Source organism: Lepidochelys olivacea (assembly GCF_965140295.1).
Source record: "Lepidochelys olivacea isolate rLepOli2 genome assembly, chromosome: 7".
NCBI lineage: Eukaryota > Metazoa > Chordata > Testudines > Cheloniidae > Lepidochelys > Lepidochelys olivacea.
The window spans coordinates 25,280,282-25,299,250 of record NC_140417.1 but is presented as its reverse complement, the minus strand read 5'-3'; the positions used below and the strand labels follow the sequence as shown (position 1 = coordinate 25,299,250).

Genomic DNA, 18,969 nt, shown 5'->3' with positions numbered 1-18,969 from the left:
TAAGTCTAGCATTTCCCTCAAGACTTTGGTAGGCCAGAATTATCCCTCATACTCCAACCTCTAGGAGAAGAGGATTAGTGTGTCCCCAGCAGTTACTGGCTCCTCTCCTGACTCCTGGTCAGCTTCGGGGCTAGGGTCCCTTCCAAACTTTGTTTTTCCCCATTGGATACCCTCTCATTTGGTGTTACCGGCTAATCTGCTGATCAGAGCATGGTAGTAATAAACCTTCAAAGGAACTGAAATCAGTATTGTTAAGTGTTGGAGATTTACCTCTCTATAGCTATTGGCTAGGTTTCCACAGAGTTGCAAAAGAAAAAAAAAAAAAACAACCCACCCCCCACCCAGAATGGATTTAACTCTTTGCACCCAAGCAGCAGACAGCAGGATAGTAATCAAACAGAAGTACATATAATATTCATTAACAAAAATAATAAAATAAAAAAATATAGCTTTCCCATGTTCCTCACACTTATCAATAAATTTGTATAAGGCTTGCATCATTTAATCAACATTGCTATTTCCAAAAAAATTCCACCACCATCCCACATGACTAGCTAAATCTGGAGAATTGTAAGAATATGGTTGTGGAACAGCTGCACTGATAAAAAGTAAAGACTTATATTTTATCTTCTGGAAGTTAATCAGAACTCGTCTCCCAAATGCCAAAAATCCTCAGTGAAGCGGGAAAGACATCTGTTGGATATTCAGAACACTCTGAGCACCAATGGCAATGGAGTCAAGCAAGAATTCATTTGTTTTACATCGCAAGCTGCTACTCTAAAGTTCAGATGGGTCTCTCGGGTGGAGGAGGAAAGAGAAAAAGGAAGCAAGGAAGGACCTGGTGAAGCTCCCATGGATTTGGTTGGATTTTCCAAAACAGGTTGCTGCTACCATTACTAAAGCATCAGAATAAATCCCTATAGATGTTCAAGTTTTCATGCAAGCACCACCAGAACTTGTTTGTTGCTTTGCTACTGCAACCCACATTGTGCATACAACTATGAAACAGACATGCATGCTTTTTGGGCAGTTTGTATTTGTTTTATTACAATTTTAACTGTTAGTATTTTCATATCTGAACATCTTAAAAGGATTTTTAGATTTACAGCTTCAAAAAAAGACACTTACAGAATTATTTAAGCCTTGATGACAATTACCTACTGCACTGTATACAAGTTACCTGCCCATCTTCAGGGACCCTTCCTCGAAAATTGAAAATCTGAGATTTGTGTTCACAAACTACAGAACTCAATTTATGGAAAAAAGAATAAGACTGTCAAATGTTCGTATCAGTTTCACAATTTTAAGATTCAATAAGAGCATACACAAAACTATACATTTTATCATTTTATTAGGAATAATTCCAAGTGGGTTATGAAGAAACTAATCCATTGAGTTTGATGATTTTTCCAAAATTTTTCTTTATGAAGATATGTTCACCAATAAACAGTAAAACTTCAGCAGAACTATTATACACTGGGCGAAAACATTCAGGCTGATACCAAAAGCAACATGCAACATAAAAAGATACAATATAAAGGAAGACAATCTGCTGAATATTAAAAACCACCTCAACGTGAGCTCTTTGCAACCAGCACAGAACTATGCTACCCATCAAATCCAATTCACACAAAGGCAAGTTGGGCTGATGGAACCCAAGGTTAATAAAATGTTCCTTAGTGCAGTAGGTCTGAATAGTGTTTTAGAGCATTTTTTGGGCTGGAACAAGTCTTTTTTTGGCAAGGGAGAGAAATAAATATAAATGGAATGCTACATTTTTAAATCAGCAGACTGTCTGAGGAATGAAATAATAAGGTATCAGTAAACTAAGTATCAGTAGCAGGGAGGAAATCTTTAAAAAACATTACTTAATTTATTGGGGCTCAAAATGTATTCAAAACAGATTTTAAAGGTGTCACAACAACTATATTCAGGCATTTAACCTAACAAGGGAAGTAAAAATCAGAAGATACACTTTTTTCCAAGTTAAGGAGTTTGTTTTTTTTAAACCCAAGCATATTGCTACTTCTGCAACATATAGCTTGGTAAACAATAATTGGCAACAAAATAAGTTGAAACGCTGTAATATCCTGCCCAAACCCGTTCCAGATACTGTTTAATAACCAAGATGCAAACTAATTTTGTTGTAACAAGCCTAGACCACTTATATCAAACATGTCCCTGGTGAGAAAGTCATCCAGTTTGAGTTAGCGTTTTGAGAGCTCATTTGACAGCCAGTCAAGTCCCTCATACAGACCAGTTCCTTGTGTAGCGCAGGTCGCTTGGACATACCACTGTTAAGGAACAAAAATATAAAATAAAATGAAATGTGAACTTTAAAATACTGAATTCCTACATACTACCAGGGTGTAATTCTTATGGTACGATATAATGTAGTTTGATCCCAACAAGTATGTTTTTCCAAAACTTATTTCACACCACCACCACCAAAGCCTAACAGTAAGAGAAGATATTTTCAAGAAAAAATTTTAAATTAGCTATTGGGTTTTGAAGAATCTCCTGCTATGTCTACCTCCCAAATACTGACACATTATATTAGTGCACAAGAATCAAAAGTGAAACTGAAGATGAATAAAAAGTGTAAAATGTAAAGAATTTTTGTAAATTAAAATTCTTTGTTTTAATCAGGTGCTATTGAGGTCACAGGTAAGGAATTTTTACTACATGATTTAACCTCTCTCTTTTTAAAACCAGTTCATAATGACATAAGCCACAGCTGTCAACATGAAGAGGTAAAGTGATGCAAAAAAATGCAATGAGGAATTATATAAAACAGTGATTTAAAAGCCCCCAATAAAAGTTGTGTGTAGATGAAGCCTCCCTTATATCCTGTAGGGCATTTTTATCATAGATTGTTCCCTAAAAACTCTTGGACACAATTCCATTCTCAGTCTGTCTTCAAAAGAACAAACAGAAGAGTAGAGTAAAGCCAACACACAAAGTTAAAACATGCCCCAAAATATTCAATAGTCTGTAATGGTTGTACCTTCCTATTTAAAAAAGGAATAATGAAGCCTTTTATTTGCTCTTGATTACAGAGTTTGTATTTTATACGTCACTCTTTTGTAGAAATAACACTTTGTGCATGTCAAATACACATTACATCTTTTCAAGGAGGGGCAAAAAAAATGAAAGCTTAAAACTTAAAGAGTACATTTGCTTACAAAAAAATTGACTAAAACTTTAGTACTTACAGTTCTGTTACGCAGAGACTGAAGACCTAGTTTATCTGTCATTTCACTGATTGCCATGGCATTTGGCAAGTCTTGTTTGTTCGCAAAAAGCAGTAGCACTGCATCTCGCAACTCATCTTCCTGAAGCTAACAGGATAAGAGACCATGCTAGTTATTTTTCCATTTAATTACTGTAAAAAGCATCTAGAGATGCAATTAAGAAATAAAGGACAAAGTGCTGCAAGCTTTTTCATTCTCACTCTTGAAATCACAGTGAGTAGCTTCTGATTGAGATCATCAAGTACCCATGGTACAAATTGCACTAGTGTAGGTAAAGCAACATTGTTTCAAACAGCAGTTTAGATCTAATTTGTATCGACAGCTCAATGTCAACAGATTACTTTTCTTTTGGGTTTTACATCCCAAAGGAATTGGGTGAAGTCATTAGTAGTTCTCAACCAGAGTCCACTCATGTTCTAAACAATTTTAGATAAGTAGTGATGAATTATTTGAAAAAAGGTCTACAATACACGTTTTAAGACTTCCTGAAGGTGCAAGGGTTTTGAAATTTCAGCAAAACCGGCATATTCACCATTTGCAGAAAAGCTGACTTGGTAAAGTAAATACAGAAGATGTCAATTCTGTTCCAAAAGATATTAATATTTACCATTTTCTGCAGTTCTTCTGCTGCTTCCTGAATTCTCTCTCTGTCATTGCTATCTACCACAAAAATGAGACCCTGCAAAAAGTTAAGCAGCTTTGATAAGTCGCCATAAAACTTAAGCATACAGTGGTGTTCTAAGAAAAAGATTACATGAATTATTGTGAAGGAGTACAGTTCTGGCTGCTCCCTCCCTAAGAAATGCAAGTTTGAAAAAGTAGTAGTCTTTTAATTAACATATACAGAGAAAGATCATGGACTACATGAGGTAGACTCTTCAGTCAGCTAGGTCATCCGCAGACATGACATGAACATACACTGTGAAAATTAAGTTCGGCTACTTAAACAGAAAGGTTTTAAAAACAAAAAACAAAACCCCCACACACAAACAAGGCTACAATTCCCAGACTGTAATCTGCATATCAGAATTTCAGGGAAAGATAACTGGCCAAATTGTGATAGTTTTCCTTATTTTCATATGTTCCATTGCACCAAAGACACGTTATCTAGACACTATTAAAAATGTCCTCCATCCTATAAAGCTGAGCGTTCTCAACCCTTTTAAGTATAATTTAGTTTTTAAGAAATGTGTTTTACCAAATGTTCCTAACACCACTTCCGACACTGACATTTCTCTTTTAAAGAGCTTATTCCATACTGCCTTCCACTCCTTCAGGTGGGGATTTTAAGTCTTACAGTTCCAGCCTACCCTCCTCTGAAGAAGCAGATTCTCCCACTTTGAAGGTCCCTGGTGATGCTTCCATAGTAGGTCTGAAGATGTAAGTAGGATAACATTTTTAGTCCTCAACTGATACGCTGTGCCAGTCCCTTTGTCTAGTCACATTCCACCACATACTCCTATTTGTACATGCCCCAGGATCATGCCTGTGCTACTGCAGACATAAGTTTCCTGGCAACAATCCTGCACAAAGCAGAGCAACAAGCATGAATCTCCTCTGATGCTGGGGTGTATAGAAATGTGATAAATTACTTGTCTTTCCACTAACTACCTAAAAAGCACATTGTAATCCCCTGCAGTGATGACAGAAGCAGTGAAGTGAACTTGACATTGCCCCGATCATCAAACAACCAGCAACACTACCCCAATTAACGGTTTTCCAGGAACATTTTTAGATACTTTATAAGCAAAGGGAGCCCAATAAACAGAACTTGTATTTAAGCATATTGTATAGAATATTCACATGCACATTTTTAATACATATTTATTCTACTCCAAGTAAAAATGTATCTTATCTGTCTTCAGTTTGGTTAAAAGAGAAATACCTACAAGGGCAGCTAGGCATTAAACTTACTTCTTTACTTGAAGTCCCTCTTCAGTTTCAGGAGGTTAGCAGACAAAGCATCAAATTTAATGAGGTGAGAAAGTCCATCACATAGCTCAGTGACCCTTTGGCACTTCAAGGAGCAACACTGGCAGGTCCCTCATGGGAATCCCGTCTATCCCAGTCAGACTATATTAAGCTATGTCTACACTAGGAGTACTTTACTGCTATTGGAATTCTGGTATAATGCACCAGCAAAGTGCTCCTAACGTGGATATATCCGAGGGCATGTCTACACTTAACTCTGGAGCGATCGATCCAGCAGGGGTCAATTTATCGCATCTAGTGAAGATGTGATAAATCGACCACCAAGCGCCCTCCTGTCAACTCTGGTACTCCACACAAGGGCTAGAAGCATAGGCGGAGTCGACGGAGGAGCATCAGCAGTCAACCTACCGCAGTGAAGACACCACGGTAAGTAGCTATAAGTACATCAACTTCAGCTACGCTATTTTCGTAGCTGAAGTTGCGTAACTTAGACCGACTTGCTCGCCACCACCCCCGCCCTAGTGTAGACCAAGCCTTAGTGTGGATACAACTATACCAGCAAAACTATTCTTGTACTGGCATAGTAAAATTACAATTCCCCCTTCCCCTTAGAGAAAAAACAAGTATTTGCTAAAAATACAGTTTTGCTGGTATAACTGTATATACACTAGAGGAATCACACCTCTTCACATCCCTGACTGACAATGCTATGATGGCAAAAGTATATAGTGTACACCAGCTAAACAGAAACAAAAAAAAGCCAAGGATCCTCAGAATTCCAGCAGATATGGTGGGGACCAACTCATGAGAAGAAAATGGAAATGGTGGCAGACCATTTTCTGGAGATACTGTACACAGTGGTATTCATTTTAATATGAACGTATGTGCAAATTTTTTTACTTGTAAAACATCAGAACTCATACCTGTGTGTTTTGAAAGTAATGCCTCCAAAGAGGTCTAATTTTATCTTGACCACCAACATCCCAAACTGTGAAACAAATGTTTTTATATTCTACTGTTTCCACATTAAAACCTAAAAAGAAAGAAAAAAATGGTTAAATAGTAAATCTGTCAGTTGTCCTCTTAAAAATAGCAACTTTACTTTCTAAAGAAAGCTAGATGAGCTGTCTTGTGTACACACACACACACACACACTTTCTTTTTTGTTATGATCAAGAAATTCTCATTTTATGAAATTTGGGACTAAGAGTCCAACTCGATACTAATTTCTATTCTGGGGAACATGTATCTCCCACTACCCCACAAACTAGCTCTTGAAACAAAGGTCCTACAATGAAAAATAGTTAGGTCTTTTCTCCCTCAGGAGAATTGAGGATTTTAAAGTGAATGATTCTGTAGTTCAATTACATTTAACATTAGTAATTCAATGAGAAGCAATCATTAGTTCTCTTACCAATAGTGGGAATTGTGGTGACAATTTCTCCTAGCTTCAGTTTATACAGGATAGTTGTCTTACCAGCAGCATCCAAACCAACTAAAAAAAATATATAAAGTTTAATTTTAGTTTCACAGTATTAACTAATTCATGCTCTTGACAAATATTCCACTTAACAACAGGGTGGGGATTCACTTTTCAGTGAGCAACGGGTAAGTTCCTAAATAGCACCCCAAAAAAAGGTGGATTCACCAAGTATGTTTCTTTCCTTCCTTCTCCACCCATCACTTGAGGCAGAAGCCAATCAGCTAAGAATTCAAGTTTAATACCAGAGTTCCATTCTCCATTTACATGATCAGAAAGCTATGTAACTTTCTTCTTCAGGCATCATGTAAGTGACTAGTAGGAGTTTTCATTTGTTTTTAAACAAACTTTGCAGTTTACATGTAAAGGTTTTGCTCTAGCAGGTTTTCATGTATTTGACATGCCTTGCAATATTTTCTAGGCAGCAGCCAGAAGTTCTCTCTCCTCCTTCACTTATTCAGCATCAGATTGGAAGCTACTTTCTTTCTTCTCAAATGCAGACCTTGTCTGTTATTGATCCCTTTATTACCTTCAGATCTGGCTACTGCAGCATGCCCCACCTGAGACTACTCTTGACCACTTCAAAGTTTCAGCTAACATGAAATGCAGCAGCTCACTTAGAGCTATTTTACACTACCTCACTACATCAGTGCAGCTGCACCACTGTAATGTATCTGGGGAAGACGTGCTATGCCGACAGGAAAGTGTTCTATCAGCATAAATTACTCCACCTCAACGAGAGGCGGAAGCTATGTCGGTGGGAGAGCATCTCCTGTTTACATAGCACAGTATGGACACCACTTAAGGTCGAAGTAACTTAAGCCACCCTGTTGAGTGACATAACACCCCTGAGCGATGCAAGTTACATGAACTCAAGCGGTAATGTAGACAAGCCCTTAGTGACATTCCATATATGGAGAGCATATAACACCTGTGATCCACAGACTACACTGAACAATTTACTTTCTGGAACAACGCAAACTATTTTTTATATAGAAGCCCTACGTGGTTTTGTCATGGCTACCCATAATACATGTCTCCATACACTATTCTAGTCTACTGGGCTGTTCGGGTTAACAGTCCCCACTTCTGAACTCTGCTCTGGAATTTGTTTCCTTGCTGCTCCAACAAAACTCTAGTTTGTTGACCTTCCAGGCAGACTGTGGTGTGATGTGGGGTTTGTTTGTTTCCTTTTTGAGTTGATTTTTAATTTATTTCTATTTGTACATTTAAAAAATGTGTGTGTATTTTAAGTGGACATGTACCCACAGAACTTTAAGAGGAGCAGCTTTTGCAAATAAATATCTGGAAGTCTATCATGGTGTTTCCAAATACTGTCAGCTGAGTGGATTGATACGTATTTTGAGAAGTATTAGAATTTAGACTCTGTCCCAGAAAACCAGTTCAACACACATTTGGAAATGTATTATACCCTACTGCACATGTCCATGAATAAATGTTATTTAAGAAGTAAACTGCAAGAATGAGTGTTCAATGGGTAAATGCAACAACCATTTTAATTAAAATACCATTTGAGAAACTCAGAGCTTTCAGTAGAACTTTGGGAACACTTTTCTCAAACAAACAAAAATGAGAGAACTAAAAAATAAAAAACAAACACCAAAACTCTTTCTGGTAGTATCAGCATACTCAGCAACCTTTTCTTGTATTACTATACCCATTCTCCAATACTGTAGCATGTTTTGAACTAATGTCTTACTTGCTATTTTTGTAGCCGTCCTACACTCCATATTGGGGTGTTTGACATCAAGCTGTACACTGATAAATAAGGCAGTTTTCATAGTGTTGTAATATAATGTAATTTCAGATTACTCAACCACTTATGCAGAATGAAACCAGACCCTTAAAAACCTCTTCCTTCTCAAAGGATGCTAACTGCTTAATTACAGTATATTTTCCATTTGCAAAACCTCCCTATAAGCGTCTTACAGTATTTTAGACATTTATGAATAGTGATATTATACAAATTAATGTATTTACAGTTTGAGAAGATAATATTTAAGAAAATCAACTGCTTTCATTGATCTTGGAATCTGTAAAGCCAAAAGGCCATGTATTATACTTTTGTCAAAAAGACTTCTTTAGGTAAAAGAAAATTCTCAGAATTCCATTTTAAGAGCTCTCTAAATGTGTCTTTGTGATTTCTAAATGCTTGCCCTTCAGACTGCCAATATTCCACCCCATCCATTCCTCTAGATGATTAGCTACAATAGTAGGTTGCACTGAAATAGTTCTATGAACTTGCAAAGTTTAAAATTGCCAATATTGTTTCAGCATTTTTCCTACAACAGTGAAGTGTTGGGTAATATTCAAAGGGGGACTCTATAAAGGAGCAACTGTCAATTCTTCAAATCTATCACCTGTACCGAAATAATGACTAATAACCCAAGGTATCGCTGTCCAAGACTGACCTCTCAGCGTATGTCTACATTGCAATTAAATACCCACAGCGGGTATGAATCATGGGGCTTGGGCTGCAGGGCTATAAAACTGCAGTGTAGATGTCCAGCCTCAGGCTAGAGCCTAGGACCCTACCCCCTCACAGGGTCCCAGACTGCTGGCTCCAGCCCAAGGCTGGATATTTACACTGCAGTTTTATAGCCCCATGAGCCCAAGCCTCATGAGCCTGAGCCAACTGACCTGAGCCAGACGCAGGTCTTTAAATTGCAGTACAAACAGATGTTCAGACCTCAGCCACTTTACTGAGCATTTCGAAATGGAAGAGAAGATGCCTGGACCTTCAGAGAAGCCACATATGAAACAAGCATAATACTTGACTGCCTCTTGAAGCCTTAATATAACAGAAAAGATGGAATTTACTCCATGAAAATTAAGATTATGCAGAGAAGGTTAACCAGTTCAAAATATATACTTGAATTCCTCAAAAACTATAGGAGTACTTGTGGCACCTTAGAGACGAACCAATTTATTTGAGCATAAGCTTTCGTGAGCTACAGCTCACTTCATCCAATGAGTGCCACAAGTACTCCTTTTCTTTTTGCGAACACAGACTAACACGGCTGTTACTCTGAAACCTGTCAAAAACTGTAACATCAGTAAGTTTGACAACCTTGAAAACAAACAAGAAGCTAAACTCAGTGGTCAGGAAATGCCAATGCTCACTTAAGAAATGCAGGGGGTTTTTTTTTGTAAACCCAAACTCAGTTATATGATTATGGGATAACATCAACTCATCTTAAAAAAAAAAAAAAAAAGTTTCCAGCTCTTACAGTAGCAGAAAAATAATAAAAAACTTTAAAAATGTGACCCACTTGTATCCTAAAGACTCAAAACCCAGATGGCAAATAAATCAAACTCAACATTTTCAAAGTCTCATGATTTACAACAAGATCATTCTTTTGTGAGTACCTACTCTTTATGTAAGTTCTTGGAGTTGGCAATACTGGACTGTCAAGAAGGAATCTTGTATGCTCACACGTGTGAAAGATAACCAACCATGATGAAAAATGCTCTGTAGCATACTAGGAGAGAAATACTCAACACCAAGAACAGGCCTTACCTGCAAGTCTTTGAACAAAGGACTTAAGACTTCCAGGAACTTTCACGGTGAAAATATAAGCATTTACATGAATACAAAAGAAATCACAATATGGCAGTAAAACAGATTCCCAGTTCAAATGCCAAGAAGTTTTATTGGATTATTATCAGTTTAGCAAAGCTAGAAGTCTAAAAGTTTGCATTATTGCCAGCCCCCTCACCAATACAGCCAACCCCTGTCCTCAAACTTCCTTATTACAAGCTGCAAATAAATTATTCCCCTTTTAGATTTTTAAATAACTTTTAAGAGTATCAAAATCACATAATTTGAACAGTTATGATTTACTATATATTTCAGCTAATATGCATATTTTTTTACTAAAAAAATTGGCAATTTACATGTTACCATGTGCCAATTTCTTAAGAGTGCTTCAGTATTCAGCTTTCTAAAACAAATTATTCAGTCCCACCATTTGCAATTGTTCTTATTCTCCTAAGAGACTGAAACGTATTTACCACCACATTTGATTTATAGGATTTTTACATTTGATGAGTATATTTTTAAACTTGTCCTCTGACTATCAAATTATAGGTAAGTCAACTGTCTGTCACAAAAGGTGATAGTTAAGAATTCCAATTAACAACAACTCTCCCAAGTTTACATGAAAAAAAACTCTGACATTCCCCAACACCAAGTCATAAATCAGAAACATATAACCAAGATGCAAAATAATCTGAAAGAGAAAGGATTCTTTTCCAGAAATATTAACTTTTAGCTCTTTCTCCCACTAAGGTTTAATGTAATCTCAACACAATACAAGTGTGTTGACAGTTGTTTATGAAGTCCTGAGACAGAGCCATTCAGATAGTAATTAAGGGTCACATGGCAGGTACAGCTTTGCCCTTGCACCTATTTGATCTTTGTAATGCCTACCTACTTTATCCATTTCAAGAACCCCGCCCCACTTTACTTATAGTTTCTTCAAGTCACTTATAAATCCCAGGCTTGCAGTGCACTTCTCCCAGGAACTCCACTCTGCTAGTCACCTTTACATCCCCATGGTACCTGCATAAGTGCTAGCACCATACTTATTTACAGCTCTCATAGTTGCATGCATGATAAGCAACTCCTCTGAACTGTTTGAAAGAATTATATAGCTTACTTACAACTGTCTGGTTGGAATGTTACATTTTCCTCTACTTCCTTTAAGCATTTCTCCAAAGGTATTTTTGGCCCTTTCTCCAGAACAAGCAAATTTCAGAAGCCATTAAACTAACTGCCTATATATCTGCACTCAGTTCCCTCTACAGACTCACATGTACTCAGTGTTAAAATAATCTCAGACTGTTCTTTTCAGCCAACCAAATTCCACTGCCTAAAGCTAAGTGCCCTCCAAAAAGATTTTATCACCACTTTGTATTTTACACCATTCTACTATTCTATATCCTAAAAGAGATAGTAGTTTTGCCCTGTGGGTAAATTCTTCATTTTTTAAATCCAGCCTAAGCCAGCTAGACATGGCATACCTGTGATCTAAACATGAACAAAGCTTTACGCAAGTAACCACAAAATTTAGGGATTGGTTTTTAAATAGAATATATTCAAGAACAATACACTGTGGAAGCCAGACTCAGATTTCCCAAGAAGCAGGAACTATGTTCCAAATTCATATTCATATGAATCATCTGTGATTCATATTCACAGATAAGAAAAATTCTGAAATTTTAATTTTAACATTGATATAAACAAGTTCTACCTTGTAATTTCTTCATTATGTTTTACAGGGGCTGTTACAAACAGACAGTTCATGCCCTTGATTTGCGGCTAGGCTTGTTAATATGGCTATTTATAGGTTTGTGGGTTGTGTTTTTTGGTAAGTTACAGGTTTGTTACTATTCAACCACACAGGTGGGATTCCCAAAATCCCCAAAAGCAATTGTCCTTGTGTTTGAAATAGCCAAAGTTAATAAGATAGTCTGTTTCCCTGTTACTTAGCAGCTTAATATTTGAAAAGCTAATATGCCTCTCGGAAGATGGATGTTTTAGCAATCTATTGTCTCAGAGATCATAGATAGTTGCATAGCCATACTAACAGCTGATGAATATAGTGACATGATATAATTATGATTCTGCAAGGTGCAATATGAAGAAAAACATGGGTATATATTAACGTTACTGAAAGACCCTGGACTATGGACTAAAAGTAACACTGGGACCAAGGAATATCTGAACTCTAACCCCGTATCTGTAAAATAGAGTTGGAACTGTGCTTTCTCTTCCTCACACACAAGAATATAAATGGTTGGTCAGCCCTTTAAAATATAGAGATATATAAATATGCAAAGTATGAATATTTATCTATGAGGCAATTATGATTTTTAAGCAGCTTTGTAAATCCACTTGTGACATAATGCACTATTGACTATTATCCTCCTAATCATAAATTTAGTTAGGGGTTGCCATTAGGAGATTATTATATCTTTTTTAGGGCTGGCAAGCGATTTTAAAAAGTTAACAGCGTGATTAAACAATAATAGAATACCATTTATTTAAATATTTTTGGTTTTTTCTACATTGTCCAACTTTAGAGCCTACAAGTCCAATCAGTCCTACTTCTTGTTCAGCTAATCGCTCAAATAGGTTTGTTTACATTTGCAGAAGATAATGCTGCCCACTTCTTATTTACAGTGTCACCTGAAATTGAGAACAGGCGTTCGCATGACACTGTGGTAGCCGATGCCGCAAGATATTTACGTGCCAGATGCGCTAAAGTTTATGTCCCTTGATGCTTCAACTACCATTGCAGAGGACGTGCGTCCATGCTGATGACAGGTTCTGCTCAATAACAATCCAAAACAGTGTGGAACGACACATGTTCATTTTCATAATCTGAATCAGATGCCAACTGCAGAAGGTTGATTTTCTTTTTTGGTGGTTAGGATTCTGTAGTTTCCGCATTGGAGTGTTACTCTTTTAAGACTTCTGAAAGCATGTTCCACACCTCATCCCTCTCAGATTTTGGAAGGCACTTCAGATTCTTAAACTTTGGGTCGAGTGCTGTAGCTATCTTTAGAAGTTTCACATTGGCATCTTCTTTGAAATTTGTCAAATTTGCAGAGAAAGTGTTCTTAAAATGAACGTGTGCTGGGTCACCATCCGAGACTGCTATAACATGAAATATATGGCAGAATGCGAGTAAAACAGAGCAGGAGACATACAATTCTCCCCCCAAGGAGTTCAGTCACACATTTAATAAAATGCATTTTTTTTTTTAACGAGCATCATCATCATGGAAGCATGTCCTCTGGAATGATGGCCGAAGCATGAAGAGGCATATGAATCTTTAGTGGAACTGGTATGTAAATATCTTGCGATGCCAGCTACAACAGGTGTCAAGCAAATGCCTGTTTTCACTTTCAGGTGACACGGTAAAGAAGAAGCAGGCAGCATTACCTCCCATAAATGTAAAACAAACTTGTTTCTCTTAGTGATTGGCTGTACAAGAAGTAGGACTGAGCGGACTTGTAGGTTCTAAAGTTTTACATTGTTTTGAAGTGCAGTTATGCTAAAAAACCCACTATATTTGTAAGTAACAATTTCATGATAAAGAGATTGCAAGACAGTACTTATATTAGGTGAATTGAAAAATACTATTTCTTTTGTTTATCATTTTAACGGTGCACATATTTATAACAAAAAATAATATAAAGCAAGCACAGTACACTTTGTATTCTGTGATGTAACCAAAATAGATACATTTGAAAAATGTAGAAAAAGATCCTAAAATATTTAATAAATTTCAATTAGTATTCTATTGTTCAACAGTGTGATTAATAGTTTTAATCACACTTCTTTTTTTGAGTTAATCGCATGAGTTAACTGTGATTAATTGATAGCCCTAATCTTTTTAAAAAATTTTGTTCTTTGCTTACACCATAAAATTAGTAAGCTTGTAAAATACGTGATGAAGTGCAAAGTATTAAAAACTAAACACGAAGTATGTGCCATGACTCTGGATTAACTCTGTAAAAGTTAGTGTTTTGCAGAAGTATTAGAGTAAAAGAAAGTTGCTTGCAATACTTCTGTCAGTATTATGGTGTTTGAAGTATATTACATACAAACACTGAACAAATGTTTATTTTCTAGCACACACAATAAACAAATCTATTTTTAGAAAAAGTAATTTCACTCAGGTAAAGGAAATAGACTGACAGCTCTGGAGACTGAAATCATATCTATCTGAAACACAAGTGGCAACAATTAAAAATCCTACCCTCCTACCACACAGACCAGCCCATGTGCCAAAATTGAGTCAAAATCACTTTTGAGGCAGAAACTAATTTAGTCTTTTTAAACTTAGACTGAATAGATAAGGAGAAAATACCAATAGGGGTGCAAATTATGATGTGGACACCTGCTTACAAATATCTCCTTCCTTCCATACTACAAATACAACTGTCTCAAAGGAGCTTGTCATAACACTGTTTGTAGTGTAGAGGCATCTAACCAGGTTTCATAACCAAGCTAAAACCTTAAACAGGTTCTGTCTATACTACATAATGAAAATATGTAGTAACCATGTCCCCTGACCCACTTGTATTTGTAGGGTAGTCAAACCCTTAAAAACCATGACAGGAAAAAAAACAAAAAAAACAAACAAACAAAAAAAACCAACCTCATTTGATGTTGTCCAAACAGCTACTGGATGGTCTGACTTATTAGTCTGTATCTGTGTTAGAGCTGAACTAATTACTACGGATAAAGTGTTTGAAGTGCTATGAACTATTATGGTCTCAAGAACACAGTTTGTTCTTGTATTCTCATCATTCTGCAAGATTAAAAACAATAGTGCTGCAAGTGTCAATATTTACCTTACAACCATCTTTTCCAAGGTTTCATACCTAGTCATTTAGAATTGTATATGAGAAGTCAGCTTGACATGCTAGTAGTTCTCTTAAAAAAAGATTTTTACTGTATATTTACTATGCTGTTTATAGAGAGGCAAAAATTACATTAAAGGATACAGTCATCTCAGGTTTAAATTCTTATTTTAAGTAATTAAAATATCAACAAATTTAAGCACTGCAAAAAAAAAAAAAAGCTGCTACACAAGTGTTGGTGAAATGTCAACTGGTGTATACTGGCTTTCATATCCTATGAATACAGAATCATTTTCAAGGGTTGGGGTGGGTATTTATTCTTGATGTCAGTAGGTCTGCTATACATACGCAGAGCACATGAGGTGGTTATTACCTCTTGTTTCTCATGCATATCCAAACATTTTTAGGGCCCAAATTGATATGCCAACAGTTAGAAGCCAATTCCATTCTCAGTTCTTTAGCCAACAGAAGTTTGATGTAGGGCAAAGGCAATGGATTGAGCCATGGTACAAGAAGCTCTCTTTATATTACTCAACTGCAACCCCTCCTGCTAATTAAAGACCAACTGATAGGCACTGAAAAAAGCCCCATTCACCTAGCTGGACAATTGTAGGAAAAGGAGTGTATAAAGTTGGGTATGGGAGGAAAGGAAACATTGAATACAGCTTGGTTTGAACTGTTACACACATAGGCGCAGGAACTAGAGTGCACCCCAGTTTTTATGCGAGGTCCTGTCAGCCACCCCCCACCCAGGATCCCAGGGCTACCGGCCCAGCACTCCGCTCCTGGCCTGCACCTGGGGTCCTGACAGCCGCCAGCCCCACACGCAGGGTCCCAGCCTTGGCCCTCTTACCCCTGGCCGTGTCCCCCACCTCTGGGGGTATGCAGGGGCATGGACAAGAGTAAGTGGGTAGTGAGCTAACAAGTTTGGGGTGGGGACCACGACCTTTCAGCACCCCCCCCTGTAAAAAATGTTCCCGTGCCACTGGTTACACAATACATTTCAGAAGAGCCACAACGTAACTGTGGTCAGACAGTGGCCTAATAAAACTAACTAGATACAAAAATTTGTATTTTTATAATCCTATATGCAAGATACACCAGAATTTGTGATTAAAGGCAACATTCTTGCTCAGAACAAAATGAGCAAAGATGGCTGAATTCCTGGAAATTAATGCTTTCTGTTTAGCAGTCAAATTCTGGAGCTCTTAGGATACATTAGCACACTTGGTCCTGTCACATCATGATCAAAACAGCCACATTGCTTAAACTGTGATAGGTAAAGGTGATACTTAATATATGTAAAGGGAATAGATTTTGAGGGAGATCTTTTTAATTCAAGTTCACTGGATTTGCATGCACACATAGGAGATGGGGGTGGGGACACATGCAAATCCAGTGAACTCCTAGAACTGAGGAGACATTCCTCAAATATCAAATCCTTTCACAAAATGATCAGATATGGCATTTACCTGTTACAGTTTCACATTCTTTTTACAGTCTATGCTTATTTTATCGTGTGTGGGCCCACACACGCGTGCACACACACGGTGCTAAATAACCCCTACCTTGGCTACAAGCCTCAGGGAGGGTGGGAGCAGGGTGTAGGACATTTTCCTAATAAAAAGACTAAAAATCTCCCACCAACAGCACTGTGGGGTGGGTAGGTAAAGAAAATAAAGGGAAGAGCACACAGCCCCTCCCTCCCACCCACCCAAGCTCATTCACTTGAGGCCGTTCAGTTTCCACTAGCCCCATGCCCACGCAGACAGGCCGGGAGCTGGCTGGGAGAAGGCGCAGGCCCGAGGAGACAGACACACACGCACCCACGGCGGGGCAAGAGGTCAGGTCACGGCAGGAGGGTACCCAGGCCTGAAGGGCGCACACAGACAGACGCTTCCTCCCGCCCCGCCGTCCTGCGCCAGTGTAGGCGGCTCGCAAGCCCCAAGCCGCTTCCTACAGCGTCCCCAACAGCCACACGGAACATCCCCCCTCCCCCCGCAGGGGCCCAGCCGCGTCTACACGAGAGAGGCCGAGTAACGGCAAGCAGGGGGCGGCGGATGCGGCGAGCGCGGCCCGAGAGGCCGGGATCCCTCAGGCGACGGAAGGCAGGGCCGGGCGGGTCCGGGGGTCTCTCTCTTACCCATGAGGATGCGCATCTGCTTCTTGCCGAAGAGACGTGAAAAGAGCGAGGAGATGGTGAGGCCCATGGCGGCTCGGGCTGGGCGGCGGCGGCGAGCAGGCGGAGTGTGTGCGCGGCAGCGGTTTATACCCCCAAGCCGGTCTCTCCTTTCAGATCCCTCCGCGGGGTCCCAGCCCAGCAACTGCTGGCGGCGGCGACTGCTGCTGCTCTTGTGTCCGGGGGAGCCTCGCTCGCTCTCTGCCACGTCACGCTCGCCACCACGGCCGCCCCCAGCTCCAACGCGGACAAAATCACGTCATGCTCGCCACATCCTCACTGCAGCGCCACCACCCGCCCTTGACCCGGACAAACCCTCCGAACAGAGACTGACTACAACTCCCAGCGTGCTATACGCCAGGTGCTCCTCGATAGCTTCATTTCGTTGGCGTAGGGCATGATGGGAGATGCAGTCCCAGGTTCCTAAGCTCCCTGCCTCTCTTGGCCTGAGTAGAGCGTGGCATGCTGGGAACTGTAGTCTCTCTCTGCGCCGCACTGCGTGCTGGGGGCTGTAGTCTCCATACCCTAGGCTGCGGCCCAGGGTGTCAGTGGTTATGCACGGCCACCTATAGAGCGTGCTCGGGGCTCTGCTCATTCTCTCTCCCAGTGGGGTTGTGTGGGCCTAACCCATGGCCCCCTAGCCGCCGCCCTTTCTGGGAAGAAGGGTTTGGCAGCATGTCTCTCACAGAGACTAATCCTGCTGCCCTCAGGTTAACACTCAGCACTAGGGTGATCTGGTGTCCCGATTTTAGAGGGACAATCCCGGTTTCTGGGTCTTTTTCTCACATAGGCACCTATTACCCCCCGTCCCAATTTTTGACACTTGCTATCTGGTCAGCCTACTCAGCACCCAAATAGTTGCACTGCTGAGAAGATAAGGAACACCTCAAACCAGGGCACAAGGCAGCAAATGTGCAAGGACTTAGACTTGAATCAACTGAACCATATTCCCAATTAGAGCAGAAATATTTTGCCTGTATCAATATATGCTATCTAAGACTATGTTTATGTCAGGGACAGGACCCTGACAGGGTTCCAGCGACAGGTGACAGCATCCTGAGGAGGCCCTCAGGGTTTCAACTATGGGCAACAGCCTTGTGTGGGTGGGGAGGGGGACGCCTCAGGTGAGCGGCTAGGGGTATCCCGTTTTCTCTTTGGGAAATATGGTCATCCTTCACCTCCTAGGCGCCATGAGCAGAGGCTTCCAGCTGCTGCAGGCAGAGGGGGAACCCCACAGTTCCCAGCCACCATAGAGGCAGGGGAAACCATAGAGTCGCAGTAGAAAAAGTCACAGACAGGTCATGGCTTCTGTAAATTTTTGTTTATTGCCTGTGACCTGTCCCTAACTTTTACTAAAAATAGCCATGACAAAATCTTAGCCTTAATGATATATATAGGGCAGGTTTTAGCCAAGGAACATATGTTAAGCATGTATTGACTCATGAATTAAAAATGACATATTTAGGCCTGATTTTTAGGTCCAACAAACCTCTGTTTCATCAGGATTAAAGAGTGGGACAAAGATGCCCTTGTATTACCTTTGTGCCTCCCCCATTCTGGTACTTGGCCCTAACATGAATAAGAAAATCTAAGGACTCCTCTAATTTACACTTGGCTGCCAATAGTCTCTAAGAGTCATTGAGGCAATACCACACCTGAGAGCTTTTACACTGGCTTTTTGGCACCCCAAGAACACTCCTCCAGCTGAGGTATTCCCCAGCAGC

General features: G+C 39.5%; 1 protein-coding gene across 1 annotated transcript; it reads right to left on the bottom strand.

The window, feature by feature from the left end:
- Positions 1-1,019: 1,019 nt before the first annotated feature.
- On the bottom strand, positions 1,020-17,524 carry ARF4 (ARF GTPase 4). The gene is made up of 6 exons (XM_084633490.1): positions 17,210-17,524; positions 6,601-6,681; positions 6,110-6,219; positions 3,862-3,933; positions 3,216-3,341; positions 1,020-2,294 (listed from the first exon to the last, which is right to left on the bottom strand). The coding sequence occupies exons 1-6, from the start codon at positions 17,274-17,276 to the stop codon at positions 2,208-2,210; spliced, it is 543 nt and encodes a 180-aa protein (XP_084489616.1). The 5' UTR covers positions 17,277-17,524; the 3' UTR covers positions 1,020-2,207.
- Between the last annotated feature and the right edge of the window lie 1,445 nt (positions 17,525-18,969).